Source organism: Poromitra crassiceps, assembly GCF_964638095.1.
Source record: "Poromitra crassiceps genome assembly, chromosome: 11".
NCBI lineage: Eukaryota > Metazoa > Chordata > Actinopteri > Beryciformes > Melamphaidae > Poromitra > Poromitra crassiceps.
The window spans coordinates 1,960,814-1,983,871 of NC_139643.1; the positions used below are offsets into that span (position 1 = coordinate 1,960,814).

Sequence of the window (23,058 nt, forward strand, 5' to 3'; positions counted from 1 at the left end):
GAGAGAGGAGAGGAGAGGAGGAAAAAAAACTAACAAAGCGTCGATTGCTGATTTGAGCGTTGATTATTACCATGGCAACGATTCAAGCTTCGAAGTTCGAACCATCAATTTTTTTGGCTCAGCCCTATAAAATATACAATTTATTCACATTGAAGTACACCAAGGGCAAATACCAAAAGTAACGTAAAGTTGTACCAAATCAGCTATTCATTGAGGCCCCCCCCCAAAAAAGCATGTGAGAACCCATAGAGGGCACTTGTGCTGCTGCTGAAAATGATAGTTTATATAATTGTAACAGTTTGGTCTAAAATTTGGAGATTTTGACCAGAATCCTTTACATACTGTACCACCCCAAAAGCCATATATTGGTTAAAAGCTGGAAAAAAACATGTTTCGGGGCTTAGTTACACTTTAAAGTAAGTCTCCACAGCTGTGTCTTGAGAATGTTCCCAAGTCTCCACTAGATTGAGCATACACATGGAAATGGAAACAGGTATAGAGGGAATGCACGTGACGTCACGGACGCGACAGTCAGTGTGGGTACGCCCACTCAGCTGCAGTGAGTGTCAAAACGTCTAAACAAGCCAGGTGGCGCCGCCGGGTCACGGTGTTTAGCGTTCAGCTTCCGCGAGAAAACAACGAAAATGGTAAAGTGCTGTTGTGCCATTGACTGTAAAAATAGATTCAACAAGGCGTCGGAGGTATCTTTTTACAGGCTGCCGAAAGCTAATGAAACGGTCCCGGTATTCTCTGCAGCTATCCAGGGTTTCAATGAGGGCTCATTCATTCTCTGGCTGTGTTCTACCTGCACAGATATAACGTTACATGAGTGATAGTGTTCACTATGAACAAAGCTAGGGACAGCGTATGCTATATTTTTCTTAATAAAAGTTGTAATAAAATAAATATGTACCTCTCCACATACAACCAGAATATCCATTGCTGTCCTCGTTACTTTAATGTCGCCAACAAATCCAGCCTTGAAGTACGACCACGCGTCCAGGCTCTTGTATGCTTTCATGCTTTGGTTTGTGTATTTCCCCGGCGTCGATATTAAGTACATATATGTCAGGAAACCCTATTCCTGGCCACATATCTACGTCCATGGACCACTGGTTCTTTGGCAAGCTGTAAGGGTCACATTCGAGTCCAACTGCCTTTATTTTAAGCAGATACTCGTTTATATTAGCCGTGGTTTCGCTACTACCCCTGTCTGAAGCCACGTTTGTTTTGGAAATTTGACACTCAGTGCTGCTCAGTCCGGCTGAGGGGGCGTATTCGGGAGGGGGCGTGGCGTCGGTGCATTCCCTCTATAGGTTCACACACACACACACACACACACACACCCACACACACACACACACACACACACACACACACACAGATCAACAACACTTTGATTAATGTTAATAATGTGAATATCAATTAATATTGCAGTTGGATAAACTGAGGAAAATGCATTTCAACAATGGATTGTGTTATTCTAAATTTTGACACCAAGATTTTTATTTTTACTGCAAATGTATATCGGTTCCAAATATCGGCTATCGGTCATTTTGATTACCGATAATCGATATCGGTATCGGCCCTGAAAAAACCATATCGGTTGATCCCCTTGCTATATAATGCAGTACCATCAAGGCCGGATTAACCATAGGGCAACCGGGGCGGGTGACGGGGCCCTCCAAAGAAAAACAAAAAAACAAAAAAAACTTTTTTTTTTCTTTTTTTCTTTTGGTCGGGCTCATGTTGGGCTCCACAGAACTATGACACAAATCTAAGACCAATCAGGACAAAATAAAATTTGTTTCCAAGAAGATAAAGTCTGATGATTTAGTCTCATTGGATGCCTGTGGGCAAGTGGTGACCAGGGGCGCGGGAAGTGGGGGTGCTTGTGGTGCTGCGGCACCCTCTGCTGTTTTGTATTGGAAATGTAATGTCAATTATTTTTTCATCATTGTAAAGCCACAGCACAGTGAAGAGGATATTAATGTGAAGATTAGCCTCTTCCTTTTGCTCTCAGAGTGCATCAGATTCATGCATTTTACTTTAAAATGTACAAAATTTCTTTGTCCAGGGGGGGCACAGCCCTCCCTAGAAACCCCCCAGTCAGACTAATATTTTTATCCTGCTGGTGCTACCTGTTTGCAAAGCCTAGAATCGCCTATGAGTGAGTGAGAAACTCAATCTCAGAAACTGAATAATGACATAATAACAGTATAATACTAATGTTAATTTAAAATGAGATATTCCTCTAAATATGGCGAAAAAACATCCAAACATCTGGACGATGGGTAGGGGGGCCCCTGGGAGCTTCAGTGCCCAGGGGCCCCTGGGGGTGTTAATCTGGCTCTGAGTACCATACTCTGTGTGTGTGTGTGCATGCGCGCAGGAGGGAATGCAGAACCAGGTGAACATGAATGTGGAGAGCAGTTCAGGCTCCGGCCAGCCTCAGTTCATCATCCAGGGAATACCAGGACTCCAGGGGGGTGTGGTCAACCTGCACGAGCTGCTCAACAAGACAGGTACACACGGACACACACAGACACACTCACACCAGGTGGGAAACTCTGGCTTTGACAAAAGGGAGTGGTTTCCCATTCACCCCCATGTTAAAATGCCCCACTTTACAGCAGGATGAAACATGTTTACAGCCTGGTTCAAAACATGGCTTTGGTCTATACTGGCTTTTTCCTGCTGAGATAATTATGAGGTGGCCTCCTCTGTCAAACTTCGCTCGGCCTCCAGCTCTCGACGGGCCAAAACCATACTTGCAAAAAGACAATAACAAGCGTTGCACTTGGTGGCTTGTGAATGAACTAGTAGCTCAGCAACCTAAAGGTCTCCCCCCCTTCATGGAGAGATTTTGTGAAATCAGTTGTGCAATAGTCAATTTTGGTGAGTTGTTCCTATGCAATTCAGTTAGGCTATATGACTTGCAAGTAGTAAAGATTTTTTTTCCCCAGTGAATGATACAGTAGTGTTACCTTTTTGTGTGTGTGTGTGTGTGGTAAGCACTACAGGACCTCACACACTGCATAAAAAGGAATGCTGTAATTGTAAAAAACTAAAAAAATATTGTTTAGTACTTTACTTTCGGCGAAATTCGCAGTTTTTAATGCAAAATAGGTTGTTTGTGTGATTTGTGTTAATTATATTGGCAACAATAGCCAATGAGCAGCATTGAGTCATTCTGGCAAGAAATTCATGGTGCATCATGAGAATACTGTATTTTAATTGAATTGAATTAAACTAAATTGTAATGTACCACAGTTTAATCAAATCGTATTGAGTGTGCTATATTTTATTTTTATTTTTTATTTAACCTTTATTTAACCAGGAAGTCACATTGAGGTTGAAACCTCTTTTACAAGTGAGACCTAGCCATGACAGGGTCAGCAACGTGAAAAAACGTAACATGACAACATCAAGTTACAGACACACAGCAACATAGATGGGACTAAAACAAAACATTAACAGGACTGCATAAATCACAACACAGCTACAATAGTTACAACGAAGCACCTAAAAGCAACGACATTATGTTACAATGTAGATAAAACAACTACAATTACAATGGCTACAGTGAAATAAAAGGGCAGCAATATTTAATTGTGTATTTACTAGGGGTGGGGGGAAAAATCGATACACCATAGTATCGCGATATTTTGCAGACGATATTGTATCGATATTTGGACGCCAAGTATCTTATTGCAATTTTTTTTTTTTTTTTTTTTTTTTTTGCAGGCCAGGCCACCGGGATACTATAAACTTTAGTTCCAAGGCCAGCAGTAAACAAAGGGTAGCATATTTTCATTTTGTTTTAACAGTAACAGTTTTGTCATAACTAATTTACAAATTCCCCAGTTATTGAATGGACTGCACAAGATGTTTTGTGCAAGTGAAGTGAAGTTGCATTGTTAAAAAACTACCTAAGTACAGTAGTCCACACACACATCCAGTTAAGGTGGACTGTAAGTAGACTGTAACAAACAGTTCAGTTTGTCAGGTGCATGCAAATATGACATGACTTTATGAAAGTTGTTGGTCTGTCTACTTGACAATGTTGCTGCAATAAAATGGTTGAAGTCAGATGTACAGACTGGAAAATTGTTCTTATATAAACCAGATGTTGACAAAGTTTTCCTTTGGGGACATCATTTGCAGTTGAAAAAGAAATCGAAATATATCGAAATATCGCAATATTCAATATATCGCAATATTCGATATATCGCAATATCGCAATACTATCGTATCGTGACTCAAGTATCGTTTTAGTATCGTATCATGGGCATCTGGTGATTCCCACCCCTAGTATTTACATATTAGTTGAAACAATTGCAACCAAAAGTAGCCACTTCCTTAATTCTAAGTTTAAAATCATGCAAGGAGATAAGGGTCTCGAGTTTGAGTTTGGCTTGCTGATCATTCCAGGACCAAGGACCATAGTAGAACAGACTTGCTTTACCAGCCTCTGTTCTGAAAGGAGGCACTTTGTATTGAAACCAACGATGTGACCTAAGGTTATGGGTGGTTTCCAGGGGTGTAAACTTACGGTTTAAATAAGAGGGTAATTTACCTGAAATAATCTTGTAAACTAAAATGTACCAGTGTTGAAGCCTGCGCAAAGTAAGAGATGTCCATCCTACCATGCTGTACAGGGTGCAATGATGGGTCCTGAAACCAGAGTTAGTTACATACTTCAATGCTGAATGATACAGAGGATCAAGTTTGGACAAGATGGAGGCTGAGGCAAACCTGTATATATTATCACCAAAATCAATCTGAGAAAGGAAAAGTGCAGTAACTAAGCGTTTTCTCGAAACCATGGAGAAACAGGACTTAAGCCTGTACAGAAAACCTAAAGTGAATTTTAATTTCTTCACGAGGTGGTCAATATGGAAATTGAAGTTTAGGCTTTTGTCCAACCAAATACCCAGGTATTTATAAGTATCGACAGATTGGATTGGACACCGCCTAAGGTATTGATGGAGAGGGTTGGAACCTTTGCTCGTGCAGAGGAAAAAAATCATAGTTTTAGTTTTGCTTGAGTTTAAGAGCAATTTCAATTCAATTTCAATATCATTCTGTACTATTCCATTGTGCCCTTAAAATTCTTTAGCCTATATGTGCTCCTAACTTTTTCAACATAGGAGCATAAGACACCCCGGGCCCTATCTTGGTAGAGGCGATATCCCCTTATTTGCGCTTGCCTTAAAGTCCAGAATAGGCATCACAGTTGTATAACCACGGCCTTGGAAGAAGAGAAAACTCTCTTTGAACCACCCGACGCGGAAAGCAGCAAGAGAAAACTATCTTTGACGGACGTCAGCGGACCCGACGTGAACCCCTTGTTAAACCACCCGACGCGGGAAGGAAAATAAAAACCTCTCTCTTTGAAGGGAAAGCAACACGCTGAAACACTCACTCTCTTTGAAGGGAAAGCAACAAGCTAAAACACTCTCTCTTTGACGGACCCGACGCAAACCTCCCTTGCGGGGACCCGACGCGGAGGCCGGCAGGTCGAGCGGCCTGCAGTGTTCCCGAGTGGAAGAGAAGAGAGTGGAAGGCCCAATTCCAATCCGCCCCCTTACTGACTCAAGCCCTTAGAGGCGCGTTCACGTGAAGGGAGTGAGGGCTTAGGGATGTCCCACGGTGAAATCACAAAGTGAATGAGGGCTCAGAGTGAGCCCTTTCTGCCCCCTTACCGTAAGGGAGCAGCTATGGCCACTTACGGAAAGGGAATTGCCCACAATGCATAGCGTTGTGACGTATAAAACGGGGAAGGCTGCAAATATCTGTCAAAAAAATAAAAGAACACGCGCGAAACGAACGCGGTGTTTGCGAGTGCGCTGGAATGCTTTAATTGACAATGAAACATTACATTAATAGTAGAGATGCTGCGATCCGATCATGTGATCGGATATCGGCGCGATATCAGCCAAAAAACATGGATCGGATCGGATCGGATTCCAGCGAAAATGACCGATCCAAGGCTCCGATATAAGCACTCCATTCCATGACTCCGCTCCAGGATTTCTATCCAGCATGCAGCAGCAGCAGCAGCAGCACACAGAGGCCGCGTTGAGCCTAGGATGGCCAGTAGTGATGCGCGGGTCAGGTTTTTTAAGGCCCGCCCCAACCCAACCCGTCATTGGAGCCAGCCCGCCCCGTTAAAATATCTGAAAATTCCCAACCCAGCCCAACCCAGCAGCCCGCAACGGCCAATTGAATGTAATATGTCTCCGGACGCAGGAGGAGCACAGCAGAGCTTCCAAGGTGTGCAAAGCAGCTAATAACTGTCTCTCTCCCCCCTCTCTCTCTCTCTCACACACACACACACACACACAGACACTCACATCACATGCTGCCGTGCGCGACAACAGTTGTAGCCTAGGCCTGCTCTGGATGAGTTGCGCTGCTGCTTTCATGTCGGTCTTTCTTCAATTAATCCATGGTCTTCAGATAGCGCGACCGACTACGCTCCCCCAAAGTGCGGATGGCGTGACCGCGCAGTGTTTCAAATGGAGGTAGCAGGTAGAGGTAGGCACTAGGCAGGCTACAGAAACAGTTCTTATTCTTCCCCATTTCTTTTAATTACCTCATGCGCTCTCAATTGGCCATGTTGCAGTAGTAGGCTAAACGTAGTAGTGCAGCAGGTGCGCACACGGCTTGCAGATACGGCCAGACTCGCTGTCTGATTTCTTTTAATTACCTCATGCGCACTCAATTGTTCACAGCCTACTCACGTTGCAGTAAAGTTGACAAATAGATCACAGTCGAGTCCACAACAGAAAATCTGCGGTGGCATTATATGGACACTTCAAATAATAATTACAGCGAATAATCCTTCCAAAATGTTTGTTTTGAGAGCACATAGGCTACCTCATTGAAGCGTTTCTTTACTCCATGTAGGCTATAGAGCATACATGGGCAACATACGGCCCGCGGGCCGTATGCGGCCCGCGGGCGCCCCCTGTGTGGCCCGTGATGGAATTGCAAAAAAAAAAAAAACATTTTTTTTTTTTTTTTTACAGTGCACCTGAACGCAACATGCAAGATACCTGCTGAATAAGTGTCCAAATGTTCATGTCATTCTGGCCAATACTCTTCTGTTATAGCATTTCAGTCTGGAATATGGAATATCTTTCAATAATATTTATGACTAAAAGGCTAAAAGTAATCTCATGTGTAAGAAATGACTGTTCTACATTGAAGTAGAAATTTAAATAATTAACTTGTTGGTTTTGGATTTATTAAGCTTCAAGAGTGCATTTTTGTTCTTGTGTGACCCTCAACACAGGCTTTGAGAATCCCGGGCCACTAAGTGATACTTATGCTTAAATTAACCCACTCATATTCTGGTTTATTTCAAGAAAAACATTTCGGCTAGTGGAAATTCTAATTGGCTGGTAACTTTAAAATCTAGCAGCCATATTGGCAGGTGGTGAAAAAAGTTAATTTCAAGCCCTGCAGGGAGAGCAGGTGGTGACATAGGAGTGAGTGAGAAAAGGATCAAATATTGGTGGTTAAGACTGAATAATGACATCACAACTGTTAATTTAAAATGAGTTATTCCTCTAAACCTGGCTTCAAATGCCCAAAATTTTTCGCGCTGGCGCCGTTCAGCCCTCAGCAAAAACTGGTAGCGAGGACATTTTTTTGTGGCCCTCTCTATCATCAAAGTTGCCCATCCATGGGTTATGGCATGACAATATTTGTTCGGCCCCCGGCAACAATCTGGGTTTCTCATGTGGCCCCCCATGAAAAATAGTTGCCCACCCCTGCTATAGAGAGTGCAGCAGGAGTCTGTCTAATTGTGTGTACCTACATGTGAGAGAGAGTTAACGTCTTTAAGGTTAATTACTCTGCGTGTTTCGTTGCTCTAAATTATTTAATAATGTTGCTTTGTCACGGGCCATATCGCCCAGCCCTAATTTGATTGTTATGTTTTAGTTTTACATCAAATGAATTAGATGAACTAAATCGTTTACATACTATATTACCAAAGCACACACATACATACCTAACCCTAAAAATGTTTGTTGCCTGCTAGCTATCAGACAGAATAGAGAGACTTAAATATGTGCTGTATCGGTATCGGATTGAAATCGGTATCGAATCGGGTATCGAAATTTGATCGGAATCGGATCGGTTTTGAGCTAAAATATCGAAATCGGATCGGAATTGAAAAATCTCGATCGCAGCATCTCTAATTAATAGGGATTTCAGATTAGACAAAAATATTATATCAGAGGAATGCAAGTAGTTATTTTACACAATCCTAGAATAATCATCGATCATTTCTATTACAATTGCAATCCACAACTTTTTTGATGAATGAGAAATAGTTTTACCGAATCTGTATTGTAGGCTACAGTATTGACATTGTGTATAATGTTGGGTGACATGTCATTATTATGCTTATTTTAATTATAATTACACATGTTGCAGATTGCAGATTTTGCAGTAGGCTACATTTATTTTTAAATGACCTGTTGTCCACTCTGTAGAGCCAGAGCCTGGATGAGAACAGACTCATCAGGGAGTCTATCCCTCAAAGCGTCTTGACAATAAACAGTATACAGTATAGCAAGCCCAAAACCTGCCAAAGTCATCATCTTGTCAAGTGCAAAGGGCTCTGCTGTCCCAATCCTCCTATTTATCCAATGTGGATCCCTTCCACACTTGATGACTCAACCACTTTCAGATGGCGGCCATTAGAGGGACTGAGGGTTCAGGGCTTGAGTCTTTAGGGGGCGGATTGGAATTGGGCCTAATGGAAGACTCAGGCAGAGGCACGAAACGGCACGCACGTGAAGAGTGGTAGGGAGCCCAAAGAGCGTAGCTGTCCGTGGTGCTGAAACAGCGGCTGTACCTGGACTCAATGCAACATAGCTGTCCGTGGTGCTGAAACAGTAGCTGTGTTTTGGGCTGGCTGGAGACCAAACCTGTGTCACAATTCTAGACTAGCAAAGACTAAGCGAAATAAATAATAGTGTTCAGCACAAACAGGACTTAAACTGTGAAGACAAATAAAATGAAAATGGCTGAAGAGAAGACTGTGGCTCAACTAAAGAAAGAGCGAAGCTCAGCTAGAGCCAGTTTTAGAAAGAAATTGAATGCCATTCTACGCCTTGCTCCTACTTTGTTGGAGAGTGAGTTGAAAGACCAATGGAGGGCGTTCTCCACTGAGGCAGAAAAACTCGCAACTAACAGTAGCTACGAAGAGGGACTGCTCATAGAAGCGGATGGCGACCCGACCAATGTGTCCAACTAATAAAATAAATAGAAAAAGTGACAGAAGAATGTGTCGAAAAAACCACTGAGGTCAGTGAGCTCGTTAAGTTCAATCTCTGGTCTAGATATGGAGAGAGAAAGGTGATGTTCACACTCGGAGAGGCCAAGCGAACTATTGAGGAAACAGGAGCAGCCTCGCTGGACCAAATGGACCACAGCGCCCACACAAGACAGCTGGCCCTCTTGGAGAGGCTCATCACAGAAGCGGAAGGAGAGCTTTCAGGCTGGAGAGAATGGGCTCCTGTAGCTGCTGTGGATGAAGTAGAGGAGAAGATGCAAAAAATAAAGTCTTCAAAAAATAAGCTCGAGTGGCCGCCTTCGGGAAAGCTCGCAAGGCAGCGGACGAAGAACGCGCAAAAGCTGAAGAAGAGGAGCGCGCCCAGCGCTTAAAGGCTGAAGAAGAATAACGTGCCCGGCGCGTTGAGGCTGAGGGAAGACTCCTCATGGCGCAGCAAGCGGAGTCTGAGGCATGCGCTGAGCTCGTCAGAATCCAACAAAAGGCTGTGGGGGAGGCGCGCACTGCTGCTGGAACGAGCGCGGAGAGAGGAGGCGTGGCTTCGGGAACAGTTCCAAAGGTGAGGCTCAAGCCAACGTGTCTTCCTAAATTTGGTGGCAGCATGCGGGAGTTTCACCGCTGGAAGAAAGACTGGGAGAGCCTCCAGAGACGAGGGGAGCCCTCTGGTTCTCCAGAGGTCAGGAAATTCCAGCTCTTGGATAGTCTTGAGGAAAAGATCGTCAAGGATCTCAGGTTGGCGAGCTACAGTAAAGCTGAAGACGTGTTCAGAGTACTAGAAAACCGCTTCGGAAACAAGAACGTGATCACCAGCCAAATTGTAGCGGAACTACAAAAGATCCCCCCAGTAAAGGGACGCCAGTATAGGAGAGTGATCGATCTCATCCAGACCGTCGAAAAGGCTCTAGCGGATCTTATAGATCTCGACAATGTCGGTGCTATCAAGAATCCAATGGTGACCGAGACGATAGAGAGTAAGCTGCCAGACAACTTGAAAGACCACTGGATCCACTTCAAAGCGAAACCTGAGAACGACGTCAAGCCAGAGAACCACTTTGATGCTCTTCTGAAGTTCCTGAAGGAGGAGGAGGGAGTACTCGAAGAGTTGGAGCGACTGACAATCGCAGATACATCTGAGAAACCCGGCTTGAAGGACCAGAGGAAACCAGAAAGGAGGTTTGCTTACACGAGAGAAAAGGTCAAAAGCCTGCCGGCTGTGTTTGGAGTCGCATGGCGCCGATGGAGAATGCAGCGATAGATTTCTCTGCAACAAGAAAGGCTGCCAGAAGGGGGCATCCTCGGATCATCACTACCTTCTCTGTCCCAACAGACAGACCAGAAAGGGAGATGAGAATGAGAGAGAGAAGCCTAGCAGCGGCAGTAGAAAAGCAGGAAGGTTTACTGAAGAGCAAGAAGAGGTATTGTCTAAACTCCCCCCAGAAGCAGCACAGATGATGAGGAGAGTCTTCACCAACAAAACGGTAGTGACAAATCGCACCGAGAGAAGTAGAGGTGAACTCTTAGAGGAGAATGGAGCGAAGGAACATCCAGTCGTTCCACTCCACTCCGCTGGTTTGCATGCTGTGATACGGTTATCAGCTTCAATCTGCGGTGGTTAGGCATAGTGGAGCCTGTCGGAGATCTGCACTCCACCAATTGCACTTTTCTAGTTGGGAATGCGATCATGGCAGCTTGTATATGGGCTTGTATGAATTAGTGGAGTGACGTCTGCATAATGTATCTTTCTCATTGTGTGTGTTTGCAGGTGAGTCAGAGGAGGCCATAGCAGCGAGCGCTCTGGACTCCAACATCCAGCATGCAACGGTGGTGAACGAGGCTGGAGGGCAGAGGGTCATCACCATAGTAACAGATCAACATGGAAATCTGCAGACAGCAGGGGGCATGGGACAGCCCTTCTTTGTTACCATGCAGCACGGACAGCAGAGTGAGAGACACGCACACACATACATGCAGTCACACACTTTATATAGAGGGTTGCCACTAGGGATGCACGATATGGATTGGACACCAAAACATATAAAAAAGCATACATTCAATCACATATACAGTGCAGATATGCGCATGCATGCAAGCACGCTATACAATATGATACACTTTACACCACTCGACCTAGGCTATATCATTTTACTAATGTGATTGCATTTGTAAGAGCTTAAATTGTTTCCCTTTTTGCACCATTTACCCTTGCTATGGATGCTTCTAAAACAAGAGTACTATGAAATTAAGACATCCACATTTCACTTTAAGGACATGGGGTGGTTTCCATCTCATTACCAGAATCTTTTTTGCAGCTGTAAGGCCAGAGACATTTTTTTTTTTGGTTTTACCAGACATATTGAGGGAGGAATCATCATTTAACAACATAACATTGGGTAAACAGGGTATTTTAGAGCCAATGATATCTGATAAAATCAGTGCAATCTGTACCCAAAATGATCTTACACCTGAGCATTCCCAAAACATATGGATGTCGGTGCCAATTGACTTTTGTGGACATAGCAAGCAAAAAGGGGTGGTAGTTATCTGTAATTGGCAACACTTTCTAGGTGATAGATAGAATCTATGAATAATTTTATAATGTACCAGTTGATTATTATAATTGCGAGAAGTAGCAGAAATGTTCCTCCATACTCTTTTCCAGTCTATTATCAGTCCATAATCTTTCAAATCAATATTCCAGACTTTAACAATTCCTATATAACCCCCCCCCCCCCCTCGATTTTTTTTATCCCATTTTTTATCCCCCATTAGTGCTAATTTAATTTATTTATCCTGGTTGCTACTCCACCCTCTTTCCCGATCTGGGGAGAGCCGAAACTGGCTCCATGCTTCCTCCGAGACATGGGCAGTTAAGTGTCTGGCATACTCTTCGCGCACGCGCTGGAGGCGGGGCTCCGTGGAGGGCGCACGCACTCTGCACGGGACAGAACATAGTCTGTGCGCAGCTCGCTCCTCCCACCCCCCTCCTCCTGTGGAAGCTCCAGGGGAAAATGGCGGCGATTAGTGCCAGGCAGTCTGAATGAAATTGAATGTAACATTCCCAATTCTATGTATTAAATTCTAAAAAACGACCCTCAACATTTGGGAAGGCTAAGCCATACAACTAGTTCGTTATAATCGAACGTCATGCTTCGAAGGCGACTTTACGACGATGAGGACGGTGATGACTCAATCACAGCAGATATCCGCTGATAGCCTACCACGGAGATCTCACAGGCACAGGCAGCAAAACCCGACGCGCTGATAGAAAAATCTCCATGGACGTGCCGCGCTGCGCTCAGGCCTCGCCCCCCGACACGCCCTGTGCGATGACGTCAAAATCGCCGCGCGCCCTATGCGCTTGGCTGGGCGCAAAGACTATGCCAAAGGCTTTAGCCAGCCGCTTCTTTTCACCTGACAGAGGAAGCTTCACCGGTAGGACATAGCACGTGGGAGGTTCACGCTATTCCAACCAGTTCCCCTCCCTCTGAACAGGCGCCCTTAACACATTGAGTGCCAGCGACGCCATATGGCGTCAAGAGAAATTTACCGTAGACTGCCAGCGACGCCAAATGGCGTCAATAACTCCAAATTCATATTTTGACGGGGGAATGTCGATCTAAGCCTCTTACATCGCCTCTTACAATATGGGAGCTATTGAATGTGTCTAACCTATTTTACAGAACCCTTAGGTGGCGACAGTGCCCTCCCGATTAGACAAAGGCCAGGAGAAAAGACAGAAGAAGTCATGAGGAAACGGAAATCGCCATTGATATGCTTGAAGCATAACGTCGTTAGCTGTGCCTGTGAACAGCAGTCATCTGCTGCCACAATTGAGCCCCATCCGTGTCCGCTGCAATAGTCCATCCATATGATTTAGTTGCCGACATGGCGACACCAGCGTCTTTATGAAAAGTGACATTATTCTCAGCTGGGAGCCGAGGACACGCTGTAAAAAAGCGGGGGGTGCAGGCAGCGGACTTTTCAGTTCAGAGCAAACCGCAGCAGAGCAGAGACACTCGACTCCTCCCACCACGGAGGAGGAGGAGGAGGGGGGTGGGGCACGCAGGGCACTAACAGCATACAACCATTGACAGTACACACACACCCATGCAGCAGCAGGCTCGATGTTTGTTCAACTCAAAGCAGAATTCATTCTGTCGCCTTTCTAACATAAAGATGTGATTATCTCAGAAACTAATTTCAGCATGCTCTTTTCGGTCGAAAACACTCTTTTTCAGAGGGGTGTATTTCCAAAATGGAACGGTTTATAAACACAGTTTTTTTTTAAATGAAACAGAAGGGTTCAAAGTTTCATTGAGGCTATTGGTTGTCCATATAAGAGGAACACAAAAAATGATATGGCTATATTAAAATGCATTGCGGCCTATGTGGCACAGTACAGCACCTTTTGCCCAAGGGCCGTGGCACTCAAAGTGTTAACGACCAGAGGAGGCACCACTTCAGCGACCAGGATATTGCATGTTTTGGTGAAGGGGGTTCCTATATGAAGGAAGCCCCCGGGAGGCACGGGGAGAACATGCAAACTCCACACAGAAAGGCCCTTTTGACGACCCCACCCGGGTGGTGGGTGCTCGAGGACATGCGGACGGGCACGCACTCCTTCAGCACTCCTATATAACTTTGAGTATTGTGTTGCATCTTTTTATATACATATGACACAAAACTCACCCAAGGATGGGGAGTTCTATTTCATCCCTGCTGACCGCCAGAGGCGGTGCTTAAGCACTGAATATTCCCCTTCGCGCATGCGCAGTTCGAGTATTGTATACCAACAATGTCACCTGTGACCCCCTGGATGACCGGACCGAGGTTATATCTTCCGGTGTCATCAGGGATCATTTCCTTTTCAACTTCTCGCGCGCAGAGTGCTTTTGAAAGCATTACGAGATACTTCATATTAAAACGTACATTCCGTTGCTAGTAGTTCCGCGGCCGTTGTTGGTCGGAGCAGCGAACGTTCGCCCTCCAGGAGCTGCGACGGAAATATCTTCCTCGTATGAGAGGAGTTATTTTTTGTTCAGGTGGACGCTGCGGCGTTCTTTCGCCGGTAAGGCAGTGTTTTCCACTTCCCTCTCCGGACAAGGTGAGGTGACTTCATAATTGTTTGCAAAGCTGTATCTTCAACGATACCTACTGCTGCAGACTTGCCGGTGAGTGTTGCGTTGCGCAGCCTCCTCCCGGCATTACAAGTGTGGGGGTTGCGTTAGCGCTTCCCGGTTGTTATTAGTTATCGTTATTGTTATGTAACTTGAATAAACCTCTGTTGGGGAAGGCTGCGTGCGCGCTCCCTCTTCCCAGCATATGGCCTCATTTTGTTCATTAACGTTATAGCTTCAGCTCTATGATTAGAGTTTTTTTTCGTTGTAAGAGTGGTTAAAAGAAAAAAAAAAAAAGAAAAAAGAAATAGCCTCTGCTGGTGTAGGCAGCGTACGCGCTCCCTCCCCCCAGTATATGGTCTCATTCTGTTCACTAACGTTATAGCGTCAGCGCTGTGAGTAGTGTTGTCATTTTGAATGAGTTTAGATGTTGTTTTGTTTGGTGACTAACCACTGATAGTTACAGTAATATTAATTAATATATATTAATTAATTACATTGTGTGTATATATATATACTGTGTAGAAGTAAGCCTCTGCTGCCTGCTGGTATAGGCAGCGTACGCGCTCCCTCCCCCCAGCATACAGCATCTACAGTAGGGACCAGTTGCGTCCGCGCTCTGGGCTAACTGTGAAGGGTGTGCATTAGCCGGTGTGGTGGTGTTCCTAACTGGTGCCACCATGATGGATAATGCACATTATTGCACATCCTGTGAGGCTCCTCTGCAGCCAGAGGATGGCCATGATCTCTGCCCCGCGTGCCTTGGTCCTGTGCACCTGAGGGAGGCACTGTCGGACAACCCATGCATGAACTGCAGCTACATGCCTAGGGCAGTTAGGGCTGTCAGACTGGCAGAGCTGGAACACCCAATGGGCGAAGGTGACATCCCCCCATCGGGCCAAGTGTCTCCGCTCCAACGTAGGAGCTCTAAGCGTCTGGCTGAGGCCGCTGCGGGTGGACCCTCCAAGAAAAAGACGAAGTCTGACCGCAGTGGGCTGTCATCAAAGGTGGAGCAGCTGTCCGCTGAGCTGGCCCAGATGAGGTCCATGCTCATGGCTCACCAGCCTGGTGTCCCTTCAGAGCCGGCGCTTGCCCCAGAGGAGGATACACTCTCCCTGGCAGCTTCTGCGACTCACTTTCGTGATTATGGGGAAGACTCATTGGATGGGGTCTCCCGGGCCTCAGGGCCGGGCTCCCATTCCTCCGCTCACAGTTCGCTGACTGAGACGGAGGACCGCCCCATGCGTACGGTCATGCGCAGGGCGCTAGATCACCTACGCATGGAGATACCGCAGCAGGCGGAATCGGCTCCCGCAAGCGCCTTCTTCAGGCGCAGGCCAGCCTCCACTGCCTTTGAGGTCCCTCACTCAGTGGACTACATAAGGGAGTTGCAGGCCTGTTGGAGGGACACTGGAGCTTGCTCCCGTCTCTCTGCTGATGGTCGAACCCTGGCAGCCATGCACGACACGGCAAGAGTTGGCCTGGATCACATGCCAGCTATGGAGCCTGCCATCGCATCCCTCATTGTTTCCCCCGATGAGGCTCTGCGAAGGGATGCTAGGTGCCCCCGACCCCAGTGTCGGATGACTGACGACCTTCTCACAAGGGCTTATGGGGCGGGAGCTCGGGCCGGTCGTATAGGCAACTCCCTGTCACACCTCATGCTCGCCCTCTCTGCTTCACTACAGGAGGGCAATGTGAATGCTGACTCCGTGGCCTTCTGTGATGCGTCACTGGAGGCGTTCGGCCTTATGTCCAGGGAAATTGGACGGATGATGTCCATCCTGGTCCAAACTCGTCGCCAAGTCTGGCTTTCACAGTCTAATTTGACTGAGGCGTCGAGGAGGACTCTCCGTAGCCTCCCAGTGGAGCCAGGAGAGATGTTCGGGTCAGCGGCACAGGAAGCGCTGGAACGAACCATCCAGGCTGGGCAGACCAGGCAGCAGCTGGCAGGTCTTCGCCGTATGCCTCCGCCCACCAGGCCCAGGGGCCCCTCGGCTGCTCCCCGAGCCCGCTTTCCACCACCAGAGCACATCAGTAGCCGTCGTGAACCTCAGCAGTACACGCAGAGGCGGGGCCGTGACTTTCGGCCCTCCAATCGGCCTCGGGCCCCGGATCCTGTCCGTCCCCCCTTCAGGGCCCCTAGGGGCCGGCGGGGCGGACATTGAAGCCGCGGGGCCGGCTGTCGGATATTTTTTCCATCAGCAGCTCAGGTACTGGGCTGCTCATGCTTCAGACCCGTGGGTGGTTGCCACCTTAACCCACGGGTACAAGCTTCAATTCCGACGCCGGCCCCCAACATCCAGCCGGGTCAAAATTACCATCATAAACGACCCGGTGAAAGCCATAGCCTTAGACCAGGAGTTGGCTGCCCTCCTGGCCAAGGGCGCCATCGAGGCTGTAGACCCTCTGTCGCACCCCAGGGGGTTCTACTCGACATACTTCCTCGTGCCGAAAAAGACTGGCGGGTTTCGTCCAGTCTTGGACCTGAGGGAACTCAACAAGTTCATGAAGGTCATGCCCTTCCATATGTTGACCACGGCAGACGTTCTGCGAACTGTAGCCCGTGGAGAGTGGTTCACATCCATAGACCTGAAAGACGCTTATTTTCATGTCCCCATTGCCCATCAACACCGGCAGTTTCTGCGTTTTGCCTATCGAGGCCACCACTGGCAGTTCAGGGTGCTGCCGTTCGGGCTCTCTCTCTCCCCACGGGTGTTCACGAGATGTGTGGCAGCGGCGCTTGCACCTCTGCAGTCTCAGGGCATGAAGGTCCTTCCGTACCTAGACGACTGGCTGGTCTGCGCACCATCCCGAGCTCAAGTGGCCCAAGATACAGGGTGCCTCCTGTCCCACGTGTCCCACCTAGGACTCAAGGTAAATATGGAAAAGAGTTGTCTAGAACCATCTCAGACCACAACCTTTATTGGGTTAGCATTAAACACTGTTACTATGACAGCCTGTCCGTCCCCACACCGTGTGGACGACATCCTACGCCTTCTAACCTGGTTCCAAAGGGGAAGACTGTTGCCCTACGTCACGTTTCTTCGGCTCTTGGGCAAACTGACATCCATCGCAGCTGTTGTTCCGCTGGGCTTGCTGTCGCTGCGCCCCCTGCAGAGGTGGCTGAACGGCTTCCGCTTGGACGCCAAGCGGCACAGACACAGAAAGGTCAGAGTGGCACAGCAGTGTCTCATCGCCCTAGCCCCGTGGAGGGACGGGGCCTATATGGCAAGAGGGGTCCCTATGGGCTCCATCCCGTCCCGCAGGGAGACTGTCACCACAGATGCCTGCCCCGCAGGATGGGGTGCAGTGTGGCAGAGCAGGACGGCTCGCGGGCAGTGGTCTGGGGAAGACCGCGCCGGACACATCAATGTGCTGGAGCTGCGAGCAGTGCACCTAGCTCTCAAGAAATTCCTGCCATACCTGAGAGGCAGGCACGTCCTCATTCGGTCAGACAACACCTCGACCGTCTATCATATAAACCATCAGGGGGGAACCAAGTCTGCACGGCTGCTGCAAGTGTCAAGGGACCTCCTGACATGGGCGGCCCCCCGCCTGATCAGCCTACGGGCAATATATCTACCGGGAGAGCAGAACCACTTGGCAGACTTCCTCTCCCGTCAAAAGCCTCCATCAGGGGAGTGGTGCCTCAACCCAGAGGTGGTGCACACAGTCTGGAGCCACTTCGGCAGAGCAGAGGTGGACCTCTTCGCCTCAGAGGTGTCGACTCACTGCCCTCTATGGTTCTCCTTAGCGGAGACAACCAGCCCTCTGGGCCAGGATGCACTGGCTCATCCTTGGCCAGAGGGTCTTCTATATGCCTTCCCACCGCTTCCTCTGATTCGGCTAGTACTTCAGAGAGTTCTTCAGGAGGGGCACAGGATTCTGTTGGTGGTCCCCTTCTGGCCAGGGAGGACATGGTTCCCTTTGCTGCACAGACTCTGTCGCAGCGCTCCATGGCGCCTCCCCGACAGGAGAGATCTCCTGTCCCAACTGGAAGGTCAGATCTGGCATCCCAATCCCCAACGCCTCCAGCTGTGCGTTTGGCTGCTGGAGGGCCCGAACCACTACTCAGCAGCTGTGTAGACCCTGTCAGGCATACTATAATGAATGCAAGGGCGCCATCCACTCGTCTGCAGTACGACAACAGATGGAAGCTGTTTTACAACTGGTGTATGGGTCGGAGCGAGGACCCAGTACATTGTTCTGTGCCTACTATCCTTGAGTTCCTGCAGTCCCTCCTGGACAAAGGCCGGGCTCCTGCTACTCTGAAGGTGTACGTAGCGGCAATATCGTGTCGACATGCCAGAGTCGACAATGGCACAGTGGGGAGCCACAGTCTGGTGTCCCTCTTCCTGAAGGGGGCTCAGAGGTTGCATCCTCTAAGAGCCCCGAGAATCCCAGCATGGGATCTTCCCCTGGTGCTGGATGCTCTATGCAGGCCTCCCTTTGAGCCCTTGGCACAGGCGGAGCTAAAGTGGGTGTCATGCAAGACTGCATTCCTCCTGGCCATTACCTCAGCAAAGCGGGTCAGTGAGCTGCACGCCCTGTCTGTCAGTGTCTCATGTCTGAGGTGGAACTCAGATGGCTCGGGGGTCACTCTGTGGCCAAACACAGCATTCCTCCCTAAGGTGCTGTCGCACTCACACCTCAACCAGCCAATACGGCTTGCACGATTTGACCCCCCACCAGGAGAGAAGGGGGACAAGCGGGAACTGCTGTGCCCAGTGCGGGCCCTGAGAGCCTATATTACAGCTACCATGTGCATTCGACAGTCAGAACAGCTCTTCCTCTGTTATGGTGGCACTAACAAAGGTTGCGCTCTCTCCAAACAGCGTTTGTCCCACTGGATTGTGGACGCTATCAGCTATGCCTATGGGGCGAGTAACCGCCTCCTGCCATCCGGCGTGAGGGGCCATTCTACCAGGAGTGTCTCCACATCATGGGCTGCCCTGAGAGGGGTATTCCTGGGGGACATATGTGCTGCTGCCTCATGGGCATCACCAGACACTTTCTCCAGGTTCTACCGGGTGAATGTTGCCACTCCCCATCCACTGGGCGTGGTCCTGGTGCCAGAATCCTCTGATTCTACTCATTGAGGTGGGTACTCAGGATTCCTCGTGACTTTGCTGGTATAAGTCATTCAGTGCTTAAGCACCGCCTCTGGCGGTCAGCAGGGATGAAATAGAACGAAAGTTACGTATGTAACTACGGTTCTATGAATCCCGAATGACCGCCAGAGCGCTCTGTCACTCAGAATCCTCGTGTGCTCGCGAGAAGTTTCTGTAGGAAATGATCCCTGATGACACCGGAAGATATAACCTCGGTCCGGTCATCCAGGGGGTCACAGGTGACATTGTTGGTATACAATACTCGAACTGCGCATGCGCGAAGGGGAATATTCAGTGCTTAAGCACCGCCTCTGGCGGTCATTCGGGATTCATAGAACCGTAGTTACATACGTAACTTTCGTTTTAAGCATTTCCACCATTGGGTGCATTTTGAGAGGCTGATTCCATGGCACACCATAAGTGTGCATAGCCGTCCGGAGTTGCAAATAGAAAAAAAAGATGAACCAGACAAATTAAAATCTCTTTTTAACTCTAGGAAGGACTTTAATCCTTCATCATTCATAACATCCGGTAAGGTATGAATCCCTTGATTTTGCCACTGTGGGAAATAGATTTCTCCCCAATGTTCAAGTGGTTATTCCTGATAAATTCCAATTTACCTCTAATAGTAGACAAGACCAACGCAGAGTAGTCTCGCTTGAAGCCCGATTGAATCGGCCAGTGTTAGTCTGTCTGTGGCCAGGGAAGATCAGGAAGTGAAATGAAACGGTTTGCAGCAGCCACTTCGGCCATAACCACAAAATAACTTCCAAAAACCCGTTAGAATATAACGAGAGATGTTCGCGAGAGTATGCGTGGCGTTCACATTGTTTATGCTATGTTGCTAGGCAGCGCGAACGGGTGAAGGCAGGCACCTGCGTTTCACTTCCGGTTTTCACTTCCGGGTTTAGCCGGTCCGGCGGTAAGGAGAGAGAGAGAGAGAGCCCCCTGTTGACGCGAGTTTAGGCAGACACAGACTTAATAATCATCTAAGGGAGCACTCTCCGATTCACACGGCTTTGGTCTCAGCTACTATTATAGGTAAGATGTGATGCATCAATATTGTAATTATACTGTTTAATAACAATCAAAAAAGTTGCTCGTAGCTGCTTTAAGTAGAAGTGGCGACACCATTTGTTTTTCAATCTCTACCCACGACACCTTCGAGTTATTATTGAAACAATTATTGCGCTTCCTGAAACACTGCTTGACCAGTCCAAAGCACCAAACTTGGTGTGGCCTACAATCAGGAAGTGGAGGCTCAGCTTGAAGTGGAGTTTGTGCATTGTCCGCCAGGCACAGTACCATAGCACAAAATTGTTTTAGCCACTGCAGTTGTCACAGTGAAGGTCCACGTCTGTTTCTCCAACTCCATAGTTATTGAAAAAATTATGCAGGTAATTGATGACTGCATTGCTTCCCTTGCCTGATGCCATGCCCTCATCAATCAGGTAATTCACTTGCTTAGGCATCCCTTCACAGTGGACACCAAAAAGGCCACACTTGCGTGGAGTCAGAAAATAGACAGGGCCAGGCTGTTAACTCATTCACTGCCAATATCTGACTGGCATTTTTGGCACAGGCCAAGTATTTCCATAATGTTTGGTCATCTTTCAAGACCCACAGTAAATTCTGTACTAGGACTACAGTGATGTCCAATACCTCGAAATGAAGATCTAAGTCTCTACTTTCACCCCCAAAAAGAAAGTTAGCTTTTAGCATGTTCTGTACTCTACTTATAACCCTTTTTATACACCCCATGTTCACCAAAAAAGCCTGTCTGGGAAGAGAAAAGGGAGAAAAAAGCATTTTTGTAAAAGGGCACAATCTCAGGCATAACTCACTCTCAATTCTTTTATTTTGAACTGTATTGACATCAGACATGTAAATATTATTCGTTAGGACACAAATGACAAAAAATATATATATATATATATATATATACACACATGAAGTGCTTTTTTTTTACATTCAACAATACAGTTTACTCGGTGTGAGTGTGCAGACAGACAGACAGACAGACAGACAGACACACCGACAGACAGACAGACAGACAGACAGACACACACACACACACACACACACACACACACACGATCCCCCTTTTAGATTTCTAACCCAACATAGGATAAGCAATAACCACGCCCTGTGGCGCTGGGATTGGCCAGGAGCAACACTGGAGGGCACGCAGCCCAGCGATTTCATGAACCAACTGAAGAGCTCTTGAGAAGGACAGCGGGCTGCTGTGAGTGCCTTCTGCCCGCTGCTGCCTAGCTGTTCCTGTGTTTATTTTTGATTTGTTCTGGTCCATGTCTCCCTGTCATATCAACTCTGCTATTTGATCGTTCCCGTTTTCCCCTCGGCTATTCAACACGTCCTCACCGCCCTCGCAAACTGATCGATCATTTCCTCATTCCTCCGATGATCAAACACATCTCTTGATTACTTTCTCCCGTTTTCTCCTGGCTGGCACAGAGGAAGGCGACTCCAGCTCGTGCAGCGCGCCGAGGGCGTTTCAATGGCGTTTCAATGGCGTTTCTCCTGTCTGCACAAGGAAGCGTTATCCGTTCTCTGCTTTTCCTCTTGCTCAATTTCAAAACAACAGCTGCGGTATGTGTTTGATCGCGTGCTGTCGGCTACCCTTTGAAGGCAGGGACCTGTGTCTGTGTCACAGGCTGGGCAAGTGTTTGCTGCAGGCGCTGCACCAATAAAAACAAAAACACGTCAAACACGTCTTTGGCGTGGATGGCTATTTCTGATAAGACGTCAAAGACGTCTTTGGCGGTGAATGAGTTAAGGGTCAGAAGGGAAGTGCACGTGAGAGACGGAGAGATAGGAAAAAGATGAAATACAAACTGTAATCTGTGTGTGTGTGTGAGAGAGAGAGAGAGAGAGAGAGCGGTGTGATAAGATAAAAATGTATTCTCACCTCTTGTGCAAAATCAAAACTATAGTGCATGGTGATCGTCTTGCTTGCTTGTCTTGCCTAATGACAGCTCCAACTCCTCACAGGTCTTTTTACAGGCTGCAGTCATCTGCTGGTAAAGTGAGCGCTCCCTTGCAACAGAGGCGAGGTGGTCTTGCTGCTTTTTGAAACTGTATGATTTCACCTCATCTGGCTTTTTGATGCTTCTAATCCTTCGGTCGTTGTTTTGTTTGCACTGCCAGCACAGATCTGTTCTTGGTTTGGTGCTTGGTGAGGGACCAGTGACTTCCACAGCCTTGTGAAGCTGCACTCACCGCTGCCCTGCAAAGACAATGTTTTTATGAGCATCGGATTTATTAGCATCACTGTAGTTTACTTATCAAAAAGAGATCACATAGAATAGCCTAATGGTTAAATTGTGTGTGTGTGTGTGTGTGTGTGTGTGTGAGAAAGTTTGAATAATAATAAAAACTTACCAAGCTGTTCCATAGCATCTTTGTACAGATGCTGTAGAAACAAAAATAAGAATCAAGACAAAATACATCATCTGTCTGTTTGCTTGCAAGGGAAGAATAACACTAGCAA

At 47.4% G+C, this 23,058-nt stretch overlaps 1 protein-coding gene across 1 annotated transcript in view; it reads left to right on the forward strand.

Moving 5' to 3' along the window:
• Positions 1 to 23,058, forward strand: part of LOC310785723 (GA-binding protein subunit beta-2-like) — a gene marked incomplete at its 3' end in the record, with an annotated part of 46,829 nt that overhangs the window by 17,458 nt on the left and 6,313 nt on the right. The window contains exons 5-6 of the mRNA XM_083646859.1: positions 2,393 to 2,525; positions 11,079 to 11,258. Of these exons, the coding sequence (XP_083502985.1) occupies positions 2,393 to 2,525; positions 11,079 to 11,258 (313 nt within the window). The remainder of the gene's footprint in view (positions 1 to 2,392; positions 2,526 to 11,078; positions 11,259 to 23,058) is intronic.